We start from the raw sequence: 24,826 nt of genomic DNA, 5'->3' as shown, positions 1-24,826 counted from the left end.
CAATATCCAAATCCCAGTTGACTTTCTACTTAAACCACTTCTGTTTTCTGGCAAGCATTAAGTGTTTTGACTGTGCTACCTACACATTTTGCCATCTACTGCTGGCCATAAGACTCAGTCACTCAAAATGAATTATTTTATATTCTGTATTTTTAAATAGAAACTGTACTGAACAAATGCATTCAAGGCAAGAACCTGACCTGGGTACACAAAGATTACAGAGAAGCAAGAGAGAACACATTTTGTGCACATTCCTGATCAAATGATGGATGTTAACTGTGCTACCTAAGTCCAAACAGATATTCACACAGTACATGACTCAGCAGAAAGACGGACTAAAAAAATACTCATTGCTCTCAAAACAGTTACACACTGAAATGAAAAAAACCTGTTATCTTAAAGGACTAGGCTTCATAATGTTACGATTCTGAAACAATTCAATTGTAAATGCTGGATCTGTGGAAACCCACCTCACCAGGGAGTTTCCAACTTCTCCATTGTACACTCCAGGGCTCCCCAGGCTGAGCCAGAGAACATGAGGTAAAGCAAGCAAACTGGAAAGGGATGCTGGGGCAGCACCCAGGCGCTACAGGCACAAGCGTCAAGCACTGGGTGAGTCTAAGAAAACCTGCTGCAGTGCTGGAAGCAGCTCCATGAGCCAGTATGTAATCCCCCACACTTTGTTAACAAAAATCCACCATTAATCCTTCCACCACCACTGCCATGTAGCACTGGAACTTACTTCTGCCTTTTCAGTACTAGAGCAAGAGCAAAGGCACCTCCAGCATCTACTGTATTCTACATAATTTTGCATGCAGATATATCACATTAAGCTTTCTTCCTAACCTGACTCACAGCCATCCTCTGGTCTGAATATCACTTTGTGAGGGTTTAACTCATTAAAAAAATAAAAAAAAGGGGGAGGGAAATCATTGATGAGCAGAGATCAGATTCCATTTTCTGGCCTGCTGGAGCAGTACTTTTGCTACAGTAACAAGGCAGTCTGAGATTTACCACTTCCCATACAGCATCTATGACTATTTGAAACTACCACTTGGACATTGAAGAATCAGAGGAAGGACTCAGCTTAAGCTCACTTTTACCAGCCTTTCACCAACAACTGATAGATACATAATGAAAGACTCTGCCGTAGAAAGCCGATGAGGTGGAAAGTGTGCCTATGAAAAACATTCTTCATACATAAAAACTGACAGAAGATGGCTTCTGCAAAACTCCAGTACATACACTGTTAGTAGATTTTCCTTAAGTAGTAGTTACATTTCTTGGAATATAACCAAGAAGCTTTAGCTAAGAACCAGCGTTGATGCTGTGTGTATACAGAATCTTGTGCTGTTTGGTAAAGTCGGTAGAGATGTCTTTTCTTCTTCAGAGTAGTTGTGCTTCAGGAGACTGGTCAAGCTGGGTGTAGGCTGTAAACTTTTCCTTGTCCCCCTCTCCCCCCCCCCCCCTTATTTTTTCACCCTTTCAATTTCCTTTCCAACATAAATGCAGACTGTACATAGTATCTGAAACAGTTGTTACATCAAAGTAATATAAAGATTACACTCATTCTAACAAACACCTTGTCTTAAATACTGTAAAAATCTGTATCACTCTAGGAACATTCTCACAGGGCCACTCACTGAAACGCAAGATGAAACCTGCTTCTTACAACAACTGCTTTCAGCTCAGCAGTTTAAGGTAAAAACACCCCAGCAGGATATTTCAACAGATGTTTCAACCTGCCTTAAAAAAAAGTTTTCTTCAATTCTGGAATTACTTTCTTGTATGTTCACATGTACAGCTGAAAAATCATGAACAGAACATTTCAAACACAGTCCTTTCAAGTCCTTTTAAATTAAAGATGCTCAGCTTCAAAACCAAAACATGCTGTCAACAATTTGTACAGAGGTAAAGGTGAAAAATAGAATTTGATTACAAAAGAATTTAACACTGTCTGTACACCACAGATAACGCTTTTCCTAAGATTATTTTATCACCATTCTCATGAGATGCTATATGTTAATTCATAAAGCATGCATTTTCAGTGTACTTTTATGCAGTATTTAGTGTTTTTATAGTACTTCCTACTTTAGCAAACAGTTAAGATATTGTACAGCAGGTCAATTGAGATGAGGGGTAAGCTTATGCATGTTATTTTAATGAAAAAAATATTTTACTTGTCTAGCTACAAGAGCCAAGAAAGGTAATTGAGAAAAGCACCAGCTTAGACTCTTCTGAACAAACTCAGGCATTTTAATGTGTATTATAGTAAAGCTACATGAGTTTCCATGTAGATTATTCACATGTATTATGGCACCTGGACTCTCCTAACAGGTATTTAGTTAGCCAGGACATCTAGGCTAAAAATGCTCTGTTAAAATTAACCATTTCTGTAAGAAAACACTTCTGATACAACCTTCAAAACAGATTTTCCTGGAAGCTGCACTAAAATACAACTGCTCGCCTTTCACATTATCTGGATGAGTTGCCTTTGACGATGATGTCAGTTTTTTAGATTTCTAGTGATTCGTGAACACAAAGGCAGGCAAACTTACCCACTTTGAACCAAACAATGCGTGTCCTGCTCCTTAGTTATTATAGCATGGAGTATGGATAGTTGTGTATCCTTGTTTATTGGGCTGAAGTAATTACACATACTGAGAAAGTCGTCCAAATTTAATGAAAGGCAGCTTACAATGGTAGCTTTTTCTCCATGTAAGGCATTATTCTGACATCTACTGGCCTGCTATCCAACCAGATGTTTTAATACACTGCTTTTGTTATTAAAAAGGAGTATATATTAATCCAAAGATCAGAACAATTAAAGGAACACAAATGACAAACATTTAAAACAGGCCCATGTATTTTTCATATAGATCTCACAACCCTACCTGTGTTTCAGTAGGTTTCTATTGCTTTCTTAACTCATCTGAACTACTGTATATTATGAAGCTTTAATACAAGCAGCTTGGGGGAAGAATGTTACATGTGGAAGGGAAAAGAAAGTTGTGACAAGTAAAAAAAAAATCTCCAAGAAGCCTTTTAAAAAAATGTCTTTACTTGCAAAATTAAGCAGCATGCTAATTTTGTGATTTATATTTGTATCTAAAAAAACTAATTAGACCGAAAAAAAAACCCACCTAAAAATGGCAATTCTATAAATAAAGAAAATTTTGATTCCACTAGACTTCAATGAAAAACATCTGGCAATTAAATACTTGCTACTGTTCATTATGTTGATGAACTTTATTAGGGTTAAAACTATAACAAAGTTCATCCTAAAACATTTTGCAATGCAAAATTATTTTCACTCGAGGAGTGTCTCAAATTGAATGCTAAGAATTACAAGCAATCTTCAGAAGCAGACACTCAGATTCATAAAACTTTATACATCTTGTGGAACTAAGATATTTATACTACTAAAATCAAACATGCATCACTTCCCATACACTCTGGTATCATGATTTATATTACATTATGTAACACCATTCTTCTAAACAGCAGCAGTTTTATCATACGTTTGCTCCATTTTCTTTGGATTTCTGATCTTTATCTTCATTCTTCACAATATCCTTTAAAACAAAAAAAAAAAAGGGGAGAGGGCAACGTGAATTCTAGAAGTGATACCTCTTGTGTGAGCTGTAAAGCAGTGTGAGACAAAGATACTGTTTGGTGTCAACTTTCAATACTCTGTGAACTGGTGTCTTCCTCAGTTTAGTTATAACCAATTCATATTTCCAGTATCTTCCTGAAAAAAATTGAGGGGATCAGAAATGAGAACATATCCCCAGAAACCTCATTTTTAGAGTCAAAGGGGTTGGGGGTTGTTTCATGTGGGGGTTTTTCAGCCCCCTGCAGTTGGTTGGTGGTTTTTTTAAGAGCTAGTACAAACAGTTTTTGCACAAGCCATTAAATTAGGATAATAATTTAGCATAACAGTCCTAACATAAAACACTTAATACTTATGCATTAAGTAAGTTATACTAAGTATAGCTGAGCATGGCAAAAGACAGTTATGCAGTGCCTTCAACTGCCAGTTCTGGTGTAGTGAATCACAGGACTGCACAACAACACTGATGAGAGGGCTGCAAGCTACAGTGACATATATGACACACCACTTGTATTCTACAAGGGGCCAGAGGAGTGGGGGGCAGGTTTCCTACTTTTTGTGAGGGGGTTGTTTTGGTTTTAGAGCTTTTGTAGGCGTTACCTGAATTATCTTTTCAAAAGGATTGTAGACAGAAAGAGAAGCAAGACTCCCTCATAGTACCAGCTTGTCACTCAACAGCCTTCATAACCTACTTCTACTCAGCTTGCCCCCCTCCCCAGCATTCCTAGCATATATGGAAGTATCCTGATGTATGGGGAGAGAAAAGCTCTGGAGTATTATGTGGTTTGCTTAGAACTCATTTTCCTGAAATACCCCACCTAAGTTTAAGTACTTAAGCTCTGCCTTGAAAATCACTCCGAAGTGATTAAACAGAAGAGCAGATTTAGACTACTGGGGATGGACAAGATCAGGACAGGAGAACATTAAGATGGTACAAGATTTACATCAATACATATATTTAAAACACACCCCAACATTTAAGCCAAACTCACATGTTTCACAGCTTAGAAAAAATACCTTTTATCTTTAAATACTCAGTATCACACTGAGCATCTTATGTGTATGTTGAGATATTACTGCCCAAAATGCAGGTGTAAATTTTTTTTTATTCTGAAGGTTTTGTTCCAACAGTCTACAGGAAGCCTGTGTACAATAATAAAATGAAATTAAACAACTCTAACCTGTTTAAGAACACTCTGTATTTCATCCATAACAGTAGCTAAATTTTTGATTGTCTTATTCAGCTGACCCTCAAATTGCAAGTTTTTATCATCTGAGATCTTCAAATTTTCTTGCAGTTGGCCAAGGTCCTTTTTCACTTCTTTGAGCTCCGTAGATAGACTTTTGTTAGAATTCTCCAGTTGTAGCATGGTCTTTTCATCCTCATCTTAGGGGAAAAAAAAAAAAGCCTTTCAGCATGGTGAATCTGGTACTGAACAGTAGCTGGCGTGCAAGTTCAAAGGGCTTGGGAAATAGAAAACTAATTTCATTATCTACTTTAAAAGTCTCAGCACATTGCATCCACAGAAGTACCACTTTCCAAGCAACGTCCCACCTGTTTTTTCCTCTAGTAACTGAAGCTTCTGTTCGATCTCTGCCCGTACTCTCTCACTCTTCTCCAGTTTCTGTAAGAGGCTCCCAACGTCCACCATAGCTCCATTGTACACAATGAGGCCCACATTTTCTTCTATGGCTTTTGATTCTTGCTTCACAGTGGGCGATGGCAGCAGTAACCTGTTTCCTGTATTACATTAAGCAGCATTAGGAAACGGTCATTCTTGTTTTTTCAGTTCTAGTGACTAACCTCAGAAACTTATCAGGAGAATAAATTCCTGAAACAATAAATACAGATTCAAGTTCCCTCCTCCCTCCTTACCCCAACCCCTCATCCCCAAAAAAGGAGCATGATCTTTCACCTCTTCTTGCTATAAAGCGTCTTTAAAAAAATGAGGCTATAAATAACTACCTACAGCACTGATCCTCTTGACTACAAAACTGCTGTGAACAAGCAATGTTGTTCATCAATATTCAGCATTAACTTCTGCCCTCCTTCCTGTTCCAGGATAGTAAGATTTGTCCTACAGATGCAGTAGGATGTGTTGGAAGTCAGAAATACTGTAGTTTATGAATTGCCCCAGATACGCTTTTCCAAACAGGCAGGTTTCCTGCAGACCTGAATTAGTTTTTGCAAGAATCTAATGGTCATTTGCACAGAAACAAGTCTCTGAAGTCCATGGCACTAAAATAAAAGAAGTATTACCTAACATATCTTCCTGGAGCTCTTCAGACTCTTCTTGGTTTTCTTCATCTTTAGAAGTATCTGTTAGTCTTCTGTAGAAGCAGGATTCTCTAAGCACTACTTTATTAAGTAGCTTCTTGACCTAAAACAAAGCCACAAAAAGAAACACCGTGTTCCTTAATATACAGTCACTGTATCACCTAAACAAGAATGTTTTAACTTTGAAAACTTAAGAGAAATTTGCACAGGTTTTTGAACTTTTACTGGGGCTTAAAACAAAAACAAGCTAGGGAAAAAAAAGATATAATTTTGAAACAACAGCTACGTACACAATATGGGCATATTAAGAGCCATGAGATTCAACTTTTCATTCCAAGACCATTTACAAGAGATTAAACTACCATTTCATTGTAAATATGAAGTGGCTGCAGAAAAATCAGGAGTTAAGTATGGAAGCAACAGCCTTTAGAAGCTAAATTGTATTCCTCCCACTTAGAGCGTTCCTGCAGTATTTTCAAGAGATTTCTATTACTATACAAAACCTGAGCACGTGACAGGTGTAGTCCAAGAGTGTAAAGTATCTCCTCCATGTCCTTCTCCAGAAGATATCCACAGTGACTTTGATCAAAATAAACGAAAGCCATTAGAAGATCCCTGTTAACAGTTACCATCTGCGTCTTGTCTTTCTCCTACGGAAAATTCATCATGGGATCATTAGAAAGTTAAAAATACCATTTTCCCCACCATCTACCAAACACACACTTTTTAGCTAACAAGTGTTTTCCTCTATTCATTTTATCATTACTTTCAGTCAAGCAATTATTATAAGTAGCATTTACCTACTGAGCTCAAATATAATAGAAACAAGCTATTCAGGACAACTAATCTTTCACACGATGGACTGTAACACCTGGTATACACACTTTACTTTTATTCATGCTACTATGTAAAGAAAATTTGAAGAATGAACCTAATTAGTAATAAACATCCCTTTTCCCAATCATGTGTTTTACTGAGCAACTGTTTTCAAAATGAAGTTCCCATAAACACGTAATGAATGACCATTCAGCTCTTGCAGCTACAGCATTTCTGCGTGCTGTGGTCCCCCATTATTCTTATTTTTCCTTCCATTTTTCCTTGAAGAAAAAAAATATTAGAAAAAAAACAGAAACTTGTTTTATTCTGGCATTTATAAAGAAAATTAAAACACAGCAAGTCAGACTTATGCGGTTCCTTATTCTGAACTGTGGAGGCAAGCCATTGGCCTCATGACACAAAGCTTCCATTTTCCTGCAGGGAGGTGTAAGAACAGCCCCTAACAATTCCAAGCTGAAAAGCCAGCTTATCCATCAACCAAAGCTTCTGCTTTTCTTATGTAAGAATACAGCAGCTGAAAATAACGGATAAAATAATCACATCTGCCGCCTCCTATGCACACACCCACAGCAGTAGTCTTCACATCTCTGACAGATCAGGATTTCACACAAGAAAGATTTTCCAACAGCTTTCACCCAGTGAACTTTAAAATGTAAGTGAAATTAGGTTGTAAGCACCCTACCCACCAAAGCTTTCATGTGTTTCCTAACTTCTACAAACACTTAATGTTTTAGTCCAGGAGTGCAAATAGGTCTTATAGTAAAAATAAAGGAGTTAAGCACTAATTAGGACAGGTCAAACAAAGTTATATGTAGCTGTTAAGGAAGGTGTAAATTACTTTATCTTTAGACGACCTCTCTTTACAATGCCTATTTCCCTCTCTCCTATCTTCCCGTTTGTTCATTTCCTCTTCATCCCGGTCTGTAAAATAGAAAGAAAATTCAACACATCCACAGCAAACAAGTCTATAACCCTTATTTTCAACATTTAAAAAGTTCATGTAAACCCCCAAATATCTGGAATTAATGAAAAATGAAAACCAAAACACAAAACCAAACCCCAAGACCCCAGATGGCATTTAAGTGAGTCCTGTTAAATTTTTGCTTTTCTCTGGTCTTATTTTAACATAAGCCATTTGTAATTTCTCCCTCGTTATCTTGCTTTCACATGCAGAGGATGGAAGAACTGAAACAAATGCTAACTAGGCCAAAAAGAGTTCCGCCAACACCACCATCTATTTAAGTGGCATGCAGAAAATTACCACAGCTCTCCCTAAAGAGGCTTGGCAGAGTCTGCATTGAGCTATGGTTATCCCTACAAGAACAAAAATCAATATTACTATTTACTCAAATATTTTATATCAGAAACCCCGTATCAACTATCTAATTAAAAGCATGTGTTTATACTCATGTCTGAGATATTACTAATCCTATGATTTAGATTCTCCAAGAAGTTGCAGATCACATCCCCTATTAGATGTGAATAGACAAAAACCCCTGCAGTTTGTAAAAGGCAGACAGTACTGTAAAACTACATCTAACAATCAAGAGAGAAAGAGGAATGACAAATGCAGGGACAGATTATGGCATGCAGCTCTGTACCTTATGTGCAAGTCTTTGATCAGAGAATCATGTGCCAAGCTCAGCTTTAAGCTCACCTTTCTTGTCAGGAAAGCTTTGGAAAAAACTACATATCACAACACTTGTCTAATTTTGCCAACACATTTCTGAGAACCAACAGCTTTCTCCTGCACCTCTGTGGCACACTGGGTTGTTCTCAGCAACTCTGAGTCAGAATGGCACAAGGACAGATTACGGGAAGTAGCAGCATGTATACAGAACAGACAAGACCAGGGCACTCTCATTGCCAGATTATAGGCAAATAAAGGATTATTCTGGTAATCACAGATTAGCACCAAGTTTTTTTTAAGGCTGGTGCAGTACTCTGCCAAAGATGCAACTGAAAACACTGGTTTTGCAGTATCTAAGCAGTTCAAACCCAAATCTCCAGCAAAACCTCTCCACAAAAAGGACAAAAACCCCAAAGTAGAAGAAACCAAAAAGCATACACCATGTGTTATACCTTCCTGAATCTCTGAGTAGACAAAGAGGGCTACCGCTGCTCCCTGGAGACAGAAATGTTCCCCAAACCTCTTTCCCCATTTCTCCAGGCAAACAGAACTCCACCCAAAACAGAAATCAACACCTCACAGGAGCATGTAAAGAGCACCCCACACTACATTCTGTCCTAATAAAAACACGATGACGCTGCAGAACTGAGGAATAGGAAGTGAGGCACTTAAAAGTGGCTTGGTTTTTCAGAGGTGCTGAATACTCACATCTCCTACTGACTTCAATGGGAGTTGCGAGTGGTCTGCATTCTGAAAAAAATAAAACCACTTCTATATGCATGCCTTACTTGGAGTACCACAGCTAGTTTATATTAACTATGTTCACACAACACCTAGCACACAGGCACTTACGTTTTAAGTAGATCTGGTCAGAATTATTAGAATAAAATTAGTCTAATAATGCAATTTTTTAAACTGTTTAGTTTCTGTGCATTCTCCACCTTGAAAGAACATACTCAGTGGCAATAAATATTTTTTTCAGAAAGTCATGAAATTGGTAATTCAAGATACCTTCATCTTCGTCTTCGGCCTCTTCTGCCTCCATTGGATCATATTCTTCTTGATTATTGTCATCTTCAGTTTCTTCTTCATCTTTAGAATCATCTTTCCTTTTATCTTCCCTCTGACAAAAGTTTGTAAAAGTGTATCCAGTCAGAACTAAAACCTGAGTAAAAACCTCACTACCACGGATTCAAAATTTGCATGTATTTTACACTTAGTCACTTGAAGCAAACCGATCCATGGGATACAGCAGAATTAAAATAACCCCACGTAACACAGGTAAAATTGTAAACTTACTGTGCATGATGGAAATATATTCAGAGAGATCAACAGGTCCAATCAATTTACTAACACAAGACCTGAGATTTTGAAAGCGATAAAATAAAACTCAAGTAGGACAGCAGAATGTGGGTCGAGAAAGGATAGTACTTCATATGAGCTAGCTACAGACCTTCTTTTCATCTCTGTCTTCTTTTTTGTCTTTATCATCTCCAGATTTTCTCCTCTTAGGTTTTGGCTCCTCTGTTTCATCATCCTTTTCTTCTTTTTTTTCCTTTCTCTCATCTTTTTTGCTTTTTTTGTCTTTTTTGTCCTCCCTCTCTGGGAGAGAAATCAGAGCTTTGTAAATTCTGACACCAAAATCTCTCTGAAGCATTTCATTGAAGAGTTCTGCAAACAATGATACCTGCACATAAAGAAGACAGGGAGAAATACCAACAAGTTTTAAAATACATATTAAAAATGTGTAAACTCCAGATTAGTTATGAGGTGCTATTTCACCAACTTGAACCATATCAGAATTTTATACAGTGTCAGATTTCTTACTATTCACTTTGACTATAGAAACCTTGAACTACCTTATAAAAATGCTTCTTTCCTGTACTGGAGTAGTTTGGGACCTAGACTAGCTGTATAAATTATAGACTCAATTCCAGATGTGACAACCTGTGCATTTCTTCTAGACATCCTACAGTGACCACACTGATATTGTAAACCACATAAGAGAGACTGGACAATTTTTTTCTAGGAAAGAAACTAGCACAATCAAACTTATTAATGCTTTATTCTGCCGTGCCATCACACACTTCAGTTTAAAAATAATGCAGTTATCACACAGAATTAAAAAAAAAAAAAAGCAAGAATGATTAACTGCAAGTACCAGAGAAATTACCTCAAAGGAATGTTCTTTATTATCTTCTAATCTATAGTCCAGAAGAACGCTAAGAGACATAATGCTACAGTCAAACTTCCCACTCTTTGCTGCCCAGTTTGGATGTACAATAATTGCTGGTTCATCTGGCAAGATGTATCGTCTCTCCCGCCGCTGACGTTCCATTTCTTCTTGACGTTTTCTTTCCTCTTCCTAAACAAGGAGCAAAAAAATAACATACAGCATGTCCCAACACTGAATTTTCAGCCTATATATGAATTTTTAGGACCTACTGCTTTGAAGAAAGAGAAGGAAAGCCTAAGCTGCTGAATCTAACACAAGACAGACAGAAGGCAGAGCCTGGAATTTCCAGAACGCATATTGTGTCTACTGCCAGCACTCACCTCAGACAGCTGGAAACTTGAGCAACAAAGCAGGACAGCAGTGGTGTTTAACCCACAGAACAATGAGTACCTTCCAGCTGCCTTACAGTGCTAACTGCAGCATGCTTACTCGACATTGGAAGGACTCAAGCTAGTTCACATCAAGAAGCCATATGTAAGCTAGCAAAGAAGCTAGTGCTCCTGAGCAGTTTGCTGTTTGGTTAGGGGTGTTTTTAGGGCTGTATAGCATGGTAAGCTGTCTTATTCCTTACACAGCAAGAGTAAAGGCTTTGCACATCATCTTCCCAAAAGATATCCAACACAGCTTTAACAATTGCCAGGTGACAGTTTACTCAGCTCCTGTTTACAGGAAATGCAGTATCTATAGATACAACTGATGAAAATCAAACAAAAGGTTAAAAAAGGAAAATACCACACAGCTTACTGATTGCCAAGAGGGAAATATCAAAGCCTTACGAGTATGGAAAAGTGTCATGGCAGAGTTTGTGCTTTTTCAAAACAAAGCACAATCAAAGCTCCCTCCCCTAAACCTACAGAAAGCCGTGGCAAGAAACACTAAGGTAGCTGAAGCCCATCTGAGCTGTGGGAGAAGGCAGCAGCTGACAATCAGCAGGCACATGACTTTTGCTCTTGCAACAAGGTTTACATAGACATGTAACTTTACTAATCACCCATACTGGTAACCAGGTAATCTAGAGAAAGGCAGGTTCAAAAGCAAGGAACACAGAATACATGCTTCAGGTGTTTATGCCCATTTTCTGTGGTTGAGCTTTGGCCTTACTACATGGATCTTACTAATGCTCATGAACCATCAAAACAGACTAAGCAGTACTGAAACCACCACTGGCAAAACCAAGAAACTTCCAGACACAGCAAGTGTATCCAAAGGCAAAAATGAAACCTTCATAGTAAGAGAAAACAAACCTAGGCAAAACCATAAAACACATAAACATAGGGGACTGCATGACACACTATAACCTCCTATGGACTGAACCTGCCCTTCCCTCCATTTCCACAATTCCTTAAGGCCTGTATACTACTAAAAGCACTACAACTAAGTAGCTACTCTTCATGTAGGTTTAAGAAGTTACGGTCTTAAGTGTGTTTACCTGTTCTGGAGCATAGTTCAGGATTTCTTTTCCCTTACATTTAAGGTCTGACATTAATTCAGACACCTTTAGTGCAGTTCCACATTCTAGCAGACTTTGTTGATATAAACAACTTCAAACTTGCCAAGATTTCATTCCAATTCAGCAGCTAAAGTTACAGCAAGAGAGCAAGAGTTCCCAGTAGTTGTCCAAGAACTACAAAATCCCCAACACAACTAGGCATATTCCTGTACTTTTTACACTTACATATATTTATACAATTTTTAAATACAGATAGTATTTTATGTCTATTTAATGACTTAAATCAAATGTGTCCAAAGCCTAACCTCTTTGTCATCTTCAGATTTCCTATCCTCCTCCTCTTCCTCTTCTTTCTCAGACTTCTCTAGCTCCTTTTGCTCTTCTTTTTGTTCCTCTACTTTCAGCTGCTTTGTCAGTCGAGCTATCAACTGAGATTTCAGTCCTTTAGAGCTAAGGGTTCGACTTTCTAATTCTTTGCGAAGGTCATTTACCTGGTAATTAAAAACTCTGTAAGTAGTATCAACCAATGACATTGAAAAACACGTGATTAAGCAGAAAAGGTGAAGTAAAAATTAAGAGCACTGAAAAGTCAGCTGCATTTTTTTTTTAAATCCATACTAAAGACATTAATATTATAAAGCATAGTACATTTAGAATAGTTTTCCCAAAAAACCCTTTTGGAGGGGCTTTCCACAGGGGCAGGGAACAGATTTTACTACAGTGAAATAGTTTAACATTAATTATTCTTACAAGGGACCTTGTTCTTATGTCTCCCAGCGCAGGTGTTTATATAAATAAAGTTAGTTTAAAAAGGCAATAAAATATTTTAAATGCCACGTTTTTTAAGGCAAGTAAACATGACCAGATTATTGCAGAACTTTCATTTTCCAGTTAAGGTATCATAGCGACGCACTTTAACTGTACAAAGTTTAAGAGTTCAGAAGATTTTCAGTTAGCTGTATTCACTAATTCACATCAGGAGTCACACTTGCATACTGTGACATCACAGCTAATACCTATAAAATCAGGAAGATAAAAAGGTTTCCTCTCAGTTAAAGGAATATACATCTTGTACCTTAAAAAAAAGGATATATACAATAGAATCAAGTTTTAAGAAAAGCTTTAGTTACCTTCATTGTTTTGGGATCCAGTTTAGACCAGTGCGTAGGTGTAGAGATCTCTTTAGCTTCGCCATCATCCTTTTCCTCTTCATCCTGACAAATAAAATTTAGAAATTATCATTCAGAAGGCTTGAAAGCTTGTAAGTTATTTTTTAAACTCTGTTGCTGATCTGTGCAAGGTCACAACTGTTTCAGACAGTCTTCTCCTAAAGTTATTTAGACAAGTTCACACACACATTCTACCACTTCATAAATGATCACAGTGCCACTCAGCCAATACAAGCCAGATCTGTGGAACACAAAAGGGTGATAAGCAACACCACAAAGAATATCGGGGTTACACAGACACTGCTGGTCTCCAGTAACCACACAGTGTGTGATCTTCCCCTGGACTTTAAATCCCCGAATTACTTTGTTCAGTCAGACCTTCCCTTATTCCAAGATGTTGATCAGCCACAAGGCCTGGAATTCAGATGTTTCAGACTAGTGTTTGTTTGATTTCAAATATCACAATTAGAACTGGCCACAAGAGAGAATTTAGAAGTTTTAGAAAATGGCAAAATGTTTAGAGACAGCTATTCATAAACTGCATCTCACTCAACAACTGGTCCCAGATTCCAGCAACTATGTCTATGGTAAGACATTTTCTGCGCATGGTAAGCACAATTTAATTCCGTTTGTGATATCGGCATACAAGTTTAAAGTTAGTGAACTAGCTGAAAAAAACAAAAACCAACATCCACTACACTGCTGAAAGCTGGTTTACCAGTCATTGTTACCAGTTATGTTCCTCCTATGTATGTATGTTGTGTAGTATGTGGTGTGCATTTTGTGCCTGTGTTCCTGTGCCTGTGAGAAGCAGAAATAGAAAAAGGGATTAGCGTTCAGTGCCTGTTCTCCATCAGCCTCCTTGCGTTCACCCTGAAGCTTCTCGACCAGCTGCTGCTTGTATCCTCGGGAGAGGGTTTCCCACTCTGAGCGGGTGGGAAGGCAATGCCAAACATCCGGGAAAAATAAAACCACTGTCTCCACATGAGCTGGAACTGTACGCCCCTTGTGGGTCTCCTCAGGGCGATGGTAGCGAATCTCTGCAAAACGGTACCTGTTGCAAGGGAAGAAGCATGTTGGAAAAAAAATTCTACAATACATTTTAAAGAGCCTAGATCACTTGTAGCACATCAAGTAAAGAAACTTTGCTGCAAGACCTTGAAGTTTATCTAAAGAAAAAAATTATGGAAGCCATATTTTCTCTTTTGGCACACTGTGAAAAGGAGGAGAATTGAAAAGGAGGAAAACCAAGGGAATTCTTTATTATCTGACTCACTGTTTATCACACGTAGATTTAACGCGCAAATAGAAGTCGCTGAAGCACTCGTCGTCGAGACTTTGCTCGCATTGGTAAAGCCGCAACGAGTGTGGACACAGGACAATCTCATCAAGAGAAAATATGGCTATATAACGAACAGCTATTCATTTATAACAAAAGAACAATGAAATGAAGTTCTCCTGACGATCTTCTTCAGCTATGCACAAAATGAAAAATATTTTCAACGCACATTGATTACAAAATTACAGTATAACATGTCAAAATAAACCCAGACCTTAGTTCTTAATGCAATATTCAGCACAGTTGGCACCGATCAAGCTTATTACAAAACAGAACATCCTTTGCGGAGTTTACCTGCACTACCAAGAGCGGCAGACAAGATGAAAGAGGTTTTTCCATCTTTTTTTTTATTTTAAACTTTGGGTAACAGGCAAGTATTACTAGGGCGTACTTTGCTTTGCAGTACAGTACTTACCATTGTGTGCACACACTTAAGTCAATCCCTGTAAGAGCCTTGCAACAACGAATAGCCGTCTTAATCAGCACGGAAGGGTCCTTTTCTGGATCAGGTCCATCCAGTGATGGGGACCAGTGTCCTCCAATAGCCATAGCTTCATCTTTGCCTTTCATACCCACTAAAAACTAGACAAAAAAAAGAGTCTTCTGAATGTTCCCCCTAAATAGAGGTAAAAAGTCATTTTCCCAAAGCACAAAGAATTATTTCATGGCATACACACTGAAATCTGTGAGCAAACTGTCACATGGTTTGAAATCTGAAAGTGAAAGTCAGTCAAGAAAGAGTTCAGTTATTTTCTTCCACAGAGTAGTTCAGTAATGGAATAGGTTTAAAACATCATTACTCATTCTTGTTTGCAAGACTTTCCATCAAAACTTTATTGGTGAAGGTTTGCTCATTTGCAATTAAGAATTTTCTAGATGCAAGAGACTGATACTAATTGAAATCGTGCCTGACTTCCAATACACATGTATAGACATTCCTGCTTAAAAGCAGTACAGCAAAGCCACAAAAAAGACAAGGCAGGAACATTTTATCTACAAATTCAAGTACTCCCATTTGCTTTAAGGCAATGGAGTTTAATTGGCAAACAAATCTGAGTTGTTGTGATACACCATAGCACTTACACCTTATTTAGTTTAACAATAGTTCAGCTTTCCTCAATACTGTTGCTTCATTTGTGTTCTCTTCACGGCTGAGCCCTTAAAACAACTCTAAGTGCTTGTAAAAAAAGAGGTAACAAAATTCATTATTACATAATTCATATAGGCTTCTCCAAGTATCTGTTGTTTGAGTTCAACTAAATTGAAGCAAGCCATAAATGTGAAAGCTGTGAAGATGGAGCTCCTATAAACTGGAAAAATAATTGACATATTTACTAAGTCTCTTCAAACAAAAAATAAAGTCATCGAGCTGCCTACAAACTCCTCCTTATCAACAAGTATTTTAAAGCTCAAGAATCAACCAACCTTTTCTTGCCAAAAGTGTCTGGCATTGAAGCATATTTACCTTTACAAGTCTAGCAGGATGCTGAAATCCATCACGAAGTTCCTGGGGATCTTCAGCCAAAGCACATGACTTGTGGTAGAGATCATCCATGCTAGGACTTGCCATCAACATGACCTGTTGTGTAAGTCACATCAGCCTTGTGAAGGTCTCCCACAATGACCACAACTTGCAAACACACACTTACGAGAACTTTTTCCTTAACACCACAACATCAGAACAAGTAGAGGCAGAATAAAATGCTACAGCTGAGTGTCTGAAAAGGCCTCCCAAGGACCAATTTCCCTCTGTTCCATATGGATGCAATGAGCGATCTTATATAAAAAACAGCCACCTGGAAGCACGTCTATGCAGCATGTTATCGCTGTATGCCAAATACCCTAATACCAAGAAATACACTGGGTACATTTCTTGTGACAAAGGAGGAGTGAGTTACTGAAACAAGACCACTAACTACCACATTTGGCTGCATCTCTGTAGCATCCCACTAGCCCAGTCAAATCTAGCAAGGTTGCTTTATATCCTGGACAGATTATTATTATTAAACAGGATGCTACTCCTCAGTTACTGAATGTATTTTGAAGCTTCATGTTCTGAAAGAGAGCTCTTGCTCCGCATCAATATACCGGAAAAACCCCGGTATGTCTGATACTTGAGCCAAGGCCCCAAAGTTTTTATACACAGAAAGCAAAGTTAAAGTCTTCCAGAAATACAGGGGTTAAAGGCAATTTTGTTTCTAGAACTACCTTTAACATGAAATACTTCTAAAATAGATTGACCTAGAAAACTCAGACCTATTTTAATGCTCCTTTCAAATGGAACAGGTTTTAGGAAAATGTTTTGACAGCGAGGTCTTTTAGACATCATTGCAGCCCTCAATGAGCATTTTCTGACATTCAGATAATCCCCACATGCTCAGTCTACTTCCAACAAAATACTGAGATGAACCTGAAAGAACAAAATATGACTAAACAGAAGAGCACAAACTGCACCAAAAGGACCTTTGAAGAATACTCCCCCCTCAAAAAAAAAAAAGAATTAAAAAAAGGGCTATGTTAAGTAGTTAAAACAAATTACTGAAGAAATGCATTCAGGGATCTTGCAGGAGCTGACTTCCCTATAATCAGATCAGCGCAACTGAGTACAGAGAATGGAAGAGACCTCACTGAAAACAAGATTTAGGACAGCTCTAGTAACAGAAAAAGAAACTGAATTTCAGTCATAAGTCTTGAAGCTCTACATGGTAGCTCTTCACCAAAGAGCTTAAAATGCTGCATTTTTCTCAAATCGCTGCATATTTTCAGCTCAGTTATACTCACTTTTGCACCCTATTGGTAAAAATAATTTCAAATTTATAGTCGTAATACTGGAAACCCATACCAACCTTTGCGCTGTAGAGATGATCAGCATCAGGTGGATCAAGAACAGCAGCGTTTTTATCGATCGGATCTACTTCTCTATGCATTACATAGAAATTGCAGTAGTTTCCCAGCTGAAATGGTCTAGACATAGGAAAAGCATCCACCCAGGTAAACTGAGCATCAAAGAAATCACTTGGGATATACAAGTTCTGGTAACGCCTCCGCAGCTCCATCATATCACAGCTCCGGCTGAAATAAATAACACGATTTGAAAGATACAGCAATAAAAGAACCATTAATAAAGCACATTGTTAAGAAATACCTTAACAGGAAATACAACTGTTGAATATTTAAGTCTATATAAGATTTAAAAAGCAATTCATTAGAGTGTCATGGATCCCAGTTCAAAATTAGCAAAGAACCTAGAAAAAGTTCATCATACGAGGATCTCAGCCACTCCACATCAGATCTTTCTTTTAAGTTAAGACCATCATTTAACACTTGCTACACACACGTGTTGACACCCCTCACAGCAACCTGTGCCCACAATTCAAGTGAGAAGACGTAGGTAAACATCTGTCATGATAAACATACCAGTCCAATGAAAACTTGGAAAACTGAACCGTGTAACGAGGAACAACACGTCGCGGTCTTCGAGGTGACCTCTCCCTCTCTCGTCTCGGTGACCTCTCTCTGGAGCGTTTCCTCTGGGGCGATCTTTCCCGGGACCTACGTCTGTCTCGTTCTCTCTCACGACTTGAAACAACGCATACAAGATACAAATAATTTCGCACAACGGTAACACAAACAGCTTCCCAGCGCAACAGAAGCTAGGCCTGTCAGAGATGACTCACAAAAAGGAGAGAAGAAATCCCTCACAGCTTGGTTCAGTTCACCATCTCTTTCCAAGAGAGACTGATTAAGCACTTCATTTCAGATAAATAGAACTCTTCACTAGTAACTAACAGTAAAGCCACTTGTGCTATCACTGACTCACTATGGAGCAAGAAGCTTAGCTCTGTTCGAAGAAAACACCTTTACAGAATATTTTGATTAGTTTGGTCTTCAACATACCTCCTGTCATCTTTTCTGTTTGGCATAGGGTCTCCTCCCCTGTCATTCCTCCCGGAAAACCTGGATGGTGGGTCTAATCTTCGAGCTGGTTGAGGCTGTGAAACTAGGCGAACGGGGGGCTGTAACAAACCACCTGAAACACAGGTATACAAGATCAATACACAATACAGGGGCAACTATCCACACTTCACAAACAAGCATCGCGGTTTCACTTGTACATTTTCTAAACTAACTCTAGTGACATACAATTACCTATTCAAAACACCTACCCCAAGAAACTCAAGAGACTTACGCTTTTCCTCACTGACACAAACTGGGATTCTAGTAAGTGAAAACGGTTTCAAAGCATCTTCTTAGCATGAAAGCTAACAATCTCAACCACATGTAAGATTTCACAATAAAGAGCTAAGCCTTCTCTTGGAAAATAAACTTGTTTTAAGTTAGATATACTACCTACTCACTGAAAAAAAACACAAAACAAGCCAACCCACCCTGAAACTTACTTTTGAGGTTATTTGTAGGTAAAAACAATCAGCTTCCCAAAGAAAATATTCTTAAATCAATTTATTATACTGCTGCATCAATCCCCCAGCACATATTTTTGCCGTCTTGAGACAGCAAAACCAACTGGTTGTAAGTGTAGCAACCATTACTACACACCAATGGACAACTAGGACTAATTAGACTGTAATAAGCATTTATCCAAAACAGTTTTGATTAGATGATAGTTTAAGATCTCCCCTTGCTTTCACTGTGGGCAAGGCAAGTCTTAGCTTTATCTTATTATCAATCCTATTAATGATTCTTCAGCCACTCAACGTTCAAACGACCCCACAAGCACCTTTGGTTTGGATTTGCCATGCTCAGCAGTATCTATCCTCTCAAATCCCAATGTAACTGAAATAAAATACAAGCATAGATATAGCTTTAACAATGCAACTGTGTGAAATCTGATCTTCTTGAACACTCCAGAAGATGCTGAACTACACTGCCATTAATACTTTTAACTCCTCAACTTGTCTGTGAAAGCATCAGAACAAAAACTACATTGAATTTGCATTCTAATTATGAAATCTGAATATGAACAGGAGTCCCTGGGGATTTATCTAACCAGGCAATGTGCCCTGCATAAAGCTGCAGGAAGTTGCAAATACAAACTGAAAAGTCTACAGGATCCTTTCTGTATTACTTCAACTATTATTTTGGTTTTCTGATTAATAAAGAATTAACAGTTGCACATTAAGTGCCAGAAGGACTATGACAAGCACCTTTCTGCTGTGGCTGCTGCAGCAGCGGCTGAGGCTGTGTCTGAAGCAAAGGTGTGATTGACGCGGCCGATATCTGTGCCTGTAACAAGGACTGTGGCTGCGGCTGTGCCTGAACACTGAATGCAGTCTGCTGTGCAATGGGCTGAAGAACTGCTGGAGGTGTCTTCAGTAATGGCTGAGCTTGTGTCTGGTTCTAACAGCAGAAGAGAGACAGAGAGTTGTGAGCGAACTTGAACCAGAAGCAAATGGTACAAGTTCTAACGGGTAACCCCATATACCTGATTCGGAAGCGTCTGGATCCTCTGTGCATTCCATTTGAATGGCATATTAGGATTGTAAGTAGCTTCTACCAAAACTCTGTCACCCACCTGAGGGGTCTTTCCTTTAACAGCACTGCAAACATTACAGAAAATGTACTATGAGAATCTTATTTAGCTAGTTACAAATTTGCAAGTTAAAGTTGACAGAAAGTAGATAACATTCATTTTAAAAAGGCTTATGGGAACAACATAGTACTATCTGCTTCAGTTTGGGAATTAAATTCCTGTACATACTCCATCTTTGGCCAAAACCAGAAATTCCCTAAACAGTACTGAGGTAAGACAGGCAGTAAGCAAGTTATACACATTTTACCACCCACAAATTGTGCCATTTCATATTTTAAGGAGCTTAATACCTTCCAAGTCTCCCAGCTTTGGGTTTTGATCAAGAAAACCCACAGAAATTCACATAAAGGAACTCAGATCTAGTGTCTTTTAACATATCTGATAGTTGACTTTTAGTGTTGACAGAAAAAAAATGCCAACTCCAAGCACTGATACAATTAGAATGCAATAATCTAAACCTTTTATTTAGTGAGGGTATCAGAAAAGCACATCTGCAGGCAAGTATTTACATCTTACCTAAGTTGAAAGAAGACATCTTCATCCACAAACCCAAAGGTATCATGTAGCTTAGTAACTACCCCAGTGAAGACACGCTGTTTTTGTGGTTGGGTTTGCTGCTGACTTGACCGGGGTGCTGGGTAAGATACAGTTATCTGGGCTGCTGGCTGAGGAGTAGACAGGCTAAGACTGGTAGGTAGTGCAACAGCTGGCTGTAAGCAAAATAAAGCAAGCTATAAATCTTATACCCAGCTGACACACCTATAAGGAACAGTTCCTTCGTCCATGTAGACAGGAGTTTACAGTATCTCTAAAGCAAATATTCTGAATAGGGATGTTCAGAACATGGAAGTTGCGGTTTGGGTTTGTTTTGGTTTGGCAGGTTTTTTGTTGGTGGTTTTGAGGGTTGGGGTTTTTTTTAATTACTTTTTTCTATGTTGAATGATGTCTGGCTTTGTTTATCCTTTTTTTAAAAGTCAACTTTCTCAAAACACACATATTGTCTAGAAAAAAAAATATGAAGACTGTGTTATTGTTTACTGTAACTCTTACAGTGGGCCTGAAGAGGAGTTCAGTTTCTAACTCTGCCAGGAATATGTGCTTACAAATTATTCCCCATTGGTATCCCAACTGCAGCATCAGATGTCAGTAAAGTTTGAGGCTAATGCAAACCCTTCCTTAACAATTCCTACGCTTGCCTTCTTGCAAAAGCAGAACACAGTAAGAGAATGAAATGAAGTAATTTTTTTAAACCTTTTTTTGTAAAGGCATGTTTAAAAAGTTAAGTGAAAACAGAACTAGAGCAACTTACAGTGTGTTACAGGGCTGCAAGTTTTGAATCCTGCTGAGCTCGACAGGTTTTTATTAAACTACTCTATACACATACCGCAATACTGCTAACTGAAAGTTCAGTTCCTTCTCAAAGAAGAGAAAGATTTTCCCAAGTTTGTTACTTGCTGCAAAAAGAATTGAACACTTGAAGTTCAAACAAACAAAGGAAATCATAATGTGATCAAGAACATTCCCTTCAAGGTTAAAGAAAAGTGGTTGCCATTAATTTTTGAAACCAAGGCAACGCATATTTTAACTCCTGGATAAATAAACCTGTACCAGTAGAACATCCATTCACACTAGTTTGTTTTACAGATTAAGCTACCCAAGACGTCACAAATTTGCACTCCTGCATTATCTGTGTTTGGGGATGAAGACCAAACAATAAAACCACACTAACCTGAGATAAAAGGGTCTGCTGAGGTTGCTGCAACTTAAAATAAAGTTATAAAGTCATTTTATATGCTTAATGACACTGTACAATTTAACCTCCTCTTTTCAAGTAAGAGTTTTTTGCTTAAGCTGAGTCAGGTTATCGTCCTTGGGGGGTTTGGTCATTTCAGGAGTTTGTATATGCTTAGAATTGTGCTCATGCATTTAATTTTAAGGTTGTATAATTCAGATTTATTCAGTAAGCAGAAATCTTGGGGTTTTTTGGTAACTAAAAGTTAACAGCAACACCAAAAAAAAGTTTTGTCAGCTGGAGAAGCTTAGGCCTGTGATTTTCATGTCCTTTTACTCTTTTTCAAAATCCTGTTAAGTTCAAAGACCATAAAACCACCTAAAAGGGAACTTTTTTTTGGACAGCATCTTTCCAGCAGTTAAAATACACAGCTCTGTTTAGAGCAGAGTTTAGCAGGAATTATGTACGCATGGAATGGTACATATATATATATATAAAGTTTCCATTTTGCATGAAGGTAGGCTGGCTTCCGTTCTGGACACGTCACTCCAAGTTTATGAACTTCAAGCTCTCTATCACTACAAAGAAATATTACTTAGTTTCTTTAATAACTTCCCACATGAGGACGGTTTCGGAGACAAATCCTACAAGACACACAATCAACATGATTTTTCCAGTTATTTGTGAGGTACACATTAAGAATCAGACAAACCTGTTGCTGTACACTATAGAGAGTCTGCTGAGGCTGTGAATATTGCTGAAACAGATAAAAGCAAAATATCTCATAAACAGGAAGTATTATTACACCAATAATACCTAACACAACACAAGCAGCTTTTAGACAGAAACTATTCACATTTAACAATTCTAATACAAAACATAATTAATAGTATATTGCTTCCATAGCAAACATTCTTAGCCTTTAGAGTGGACTCTAATATACTCTTTCTAGGTAAAATCAGCAATTTCTCTTACTACTGACACTCATACAGTATCTAGGGCACAGTATGAACACACGCAAAATGCTATTGAAGATCACAGAATGATGGAAGATACTTGGAACTTGATATTCTCAACTTTAGGTGCAGCAAAACTCCTTTTCCCAAAAATTCTAGAAGTCAGCACCTCCAAAGCCACAATTCCCACCTTCACAGATCAGTGCAACTATTGACAGCTGTAGACCTAAAAGCCATCTGCTTTGTTACACAGGTTTCTATTGTCATGTTCATCACTTCTGGATACTTTAGATTTACAAAGCCACCGGTTCATACTGCTCAAGTTCATGCAATCAACAGCAAATGCTCTTTTTTCTTTACCTGCTGTAAGGCAGCTGCTGCAGCTGCAGCTTGCTGCTGTAAAGCAGCTGTCTGAGTGAGCTGATAGTTCGTTGGCGTTTGTGTAGTTAGGCCTGCTGCTGCCAATGCCGTCTGCTGGGTGTATATTGTAGGAGAGGCTCCAAGCAGTGATGGCTGCTGTACACCAAGAGCAGCTGAAAAGAGAACACAGAGTAAGCACTATGCAACTTTAAACAGCTGAGTATTCTGACAGTTATGCTAGACGCAGTATGGGATGCTTCAACTCCTTGTGATTCCGTGAGTCAAGCTCATTAAGTAGAGAAATCCAGTTCCAAAATTCAAGATAAAGGATCACACCTCCCTACCGCCTCTCCTAAATTTTTTTTACAAATAATACAACACAGCAGAGGTACAGAGATCGCTTATTTCCTTCTCTCAAATTGCTTATGATTTTATAGCTCTAGTACTTGTCAACCCCATCTGCACCCACCCCCAACACACACACACAGAGTGTATCCTCTCTCGAATGTATCCAAAGTTATGGATGAGCCCAATGAAGATTATTACTCTGTTCTGTAAATGAATTACTACATTCCATTCTATCTGAGGGCAAGAGGAATCTTTACTGCGACAGCAGCTATGAAATGCAGGCTTATAAAACGTGTCCTCTGGAAACGCATGAGGCTTTGCTTCACTCAGTGCTGTCTTTGTCCCCGAGGTGGATTTCGTAGACGTAGGGGCTGGTGGAGAAGGACCAGTCTTAGAACAACAGGGAGTTCAATCCATCCCCACATATAAAGGGGGATCAAGATCTCCCCAGCTCTTACTGTAGGAAGGGTCTGTGCAACACAGACTCAAACTGCCTGGAAGGAAAGATTAGTGTATTTCATTGTCATTTCAGCTTTTAATTCACTGCTGAAGACAAAGCAAATCATGAAGAGCAGCTCTCCACATGCTACGCTTCTTGTGCGCACACAATACTCTCAAACAAGATAATTTTAAGCCTTAAGGACAGAACTCTTAGGGACACTGAGCCCCACACCATGCAAACCTGAGGGAAGATCTGCAAATATACCTGGAAGCCTGCTCCCTCTGTGGTAGTTTTAAAAAAAAGTTACCTGCAGCTACATCAAAGAAACATCACAACATCAAGCTATCAGCCTAATCTGCATGCTTAAAACCAAAGAGAAACTCAGCAGAGAAACATACTGCCAGCAAAAACAGGTCAGCTGGCCACCTGCAGAACTGAAGAACATTCAAGTTGAACAGGGCTCCTTTCTCCTCCAAAGCCAATAAATAGGCACATCGAAACAAAGAACGGATTTACAGTATTCTTCCTTCAGAGTTTGATCCAAAATGAACTGTCATTCCTGACCCAGGGATGCACTAAGAGATTGTTTGTGGTTGGTAAGCATCACCATAGGATACTCAATAACACTTAACCAACTCTATAGGTCCTGAATGAGGTAATCCCCTCTACCATGCTGTTCTTTCCAGCAGAGTATAATCTGCAGAAAACAAGCTGATGCCACTGATCATCTTCCCATTGTGGAACAAAACATGAAAGAAACATGCAAGCAACAGAAAATAATCACCATCAGTATAATATGTATCAAATTTTGTCACACAAGTACTGCAGGAAGTGACACTGTTTTAGCAGTGACATCAAGCGTTTTACAGTTCAGCAAAACTACAG

At 38.5% G+C, this 24,826-nt stretch overlaps 1 protein-coding gene across 2 annotated transcripts in view; it reads right to left on the bottom strand.

Moving 5' to 3' along the window:
- Positions 1-1,895: 1,895 nt before the first annotated feature.
- Positions 1,896-24,826, bottom strand: part of CCAR1 (cell division cycle and apoptosis regulator 1) — a 29,360-nt gene continuing 6,429 nt past the window's right edge. Inside the window, exons 3-25 of one of the 2 annotated variants that reach the window (XM_084264763.1) lie at positions 23,152-23,324; positions 22,548-22,592; positions 21,833-21,865; positions 20,620-20,813; positions 19,996-20,110; positions 19,718-19,910; positions 18,450-18,582; positions 17,970-18,131; positions 17,399-17,624; positions 16,018-16,131; positions 14,968-15,134; positions 14,057-14,267; positions 13,175-13,258; positions 12,350-12,535; positions 10,532-10,723; positions 9,812-10,045; positions 9,370-9,481; positions 7,567-7,649; positions 6,395-6,541; positions 5,874-5,994; positions 5,169-5,354; positions 4,795-5,000; positions 1,896-3,575 (exon numbers count right to left, since the gene is read on the bottom strand). In XM_084264763.1, coding sequence (XP_084120889.1) covers positions 3,516-3,575; positions 4,795-5,000; positions 5,169-5,354; positions 5,874-5,994; positions 6,395-6,541; positions 7,567-7,649; positions 9,370-9,481; positions 9,812-10,045; positions 10,532-10,723; positions 12,350-12,535; positions 13,175-13,258; positions 14,057-14,267; positions 14,968-15,134; positions 16,018-16,131; positions 17,399-17,624; positions 17,970-18,131; positions 18,450-18,582; positions 19,718-19,910; positions 19,996-20,110; positions 20,620-20,813; positions 21,833-21,865; positions 22,548-22,592; positions 23,152-23,324 — 3,377 coding nt within the window. In that variant the 3' untranslated portion in view covers positions 1,896-3,515. Of the gene's footprint in view, positions 3,576-4,794; positions 5,001-5,168; positions 5,355-5,873; positions 5,995-6,394; positions 6,542-7,566; positions 7,650-9,066; positions 9,109-9,369; positions 9,482-9,811; positions 10,046-10,531; positions 10,724-12,349; positions 12,536-13,174; positions 13,259-14,056; positions 14,268-14,967; positions 15,135-16,017; positions 16,132-17,398; positions 17,625-17,969; positions 18,132-18,449; positions 18,583-19,717; positions 19,911-19,995; positions 20,111-20,619; positions 20,814-21,832; positions 21,866-22,547; positions 22,593-23,151; positions 23,325-24,826 lie in introns of those variants that run through there. The other variant, XM_084264762.1, reaches the window with a different exon arrangement.

This window comes from Gallinula chloropus (genome assembly GCF_964237585.1).
Source record: "Gallinula chloropus genome assembly, chromosome: 5".
In the NCBI taxonomy this organism is placed as follows: Eukaryota; Metazoa; Chordata; class Aves; order Gruiformes; family Rallidae; genus Gallinula; species Gallinula chloropus.
Note: the sequence above shows the minus strand (reverse complement) of the source record. Positions and strands in the feature narration are given on the sequence as shown.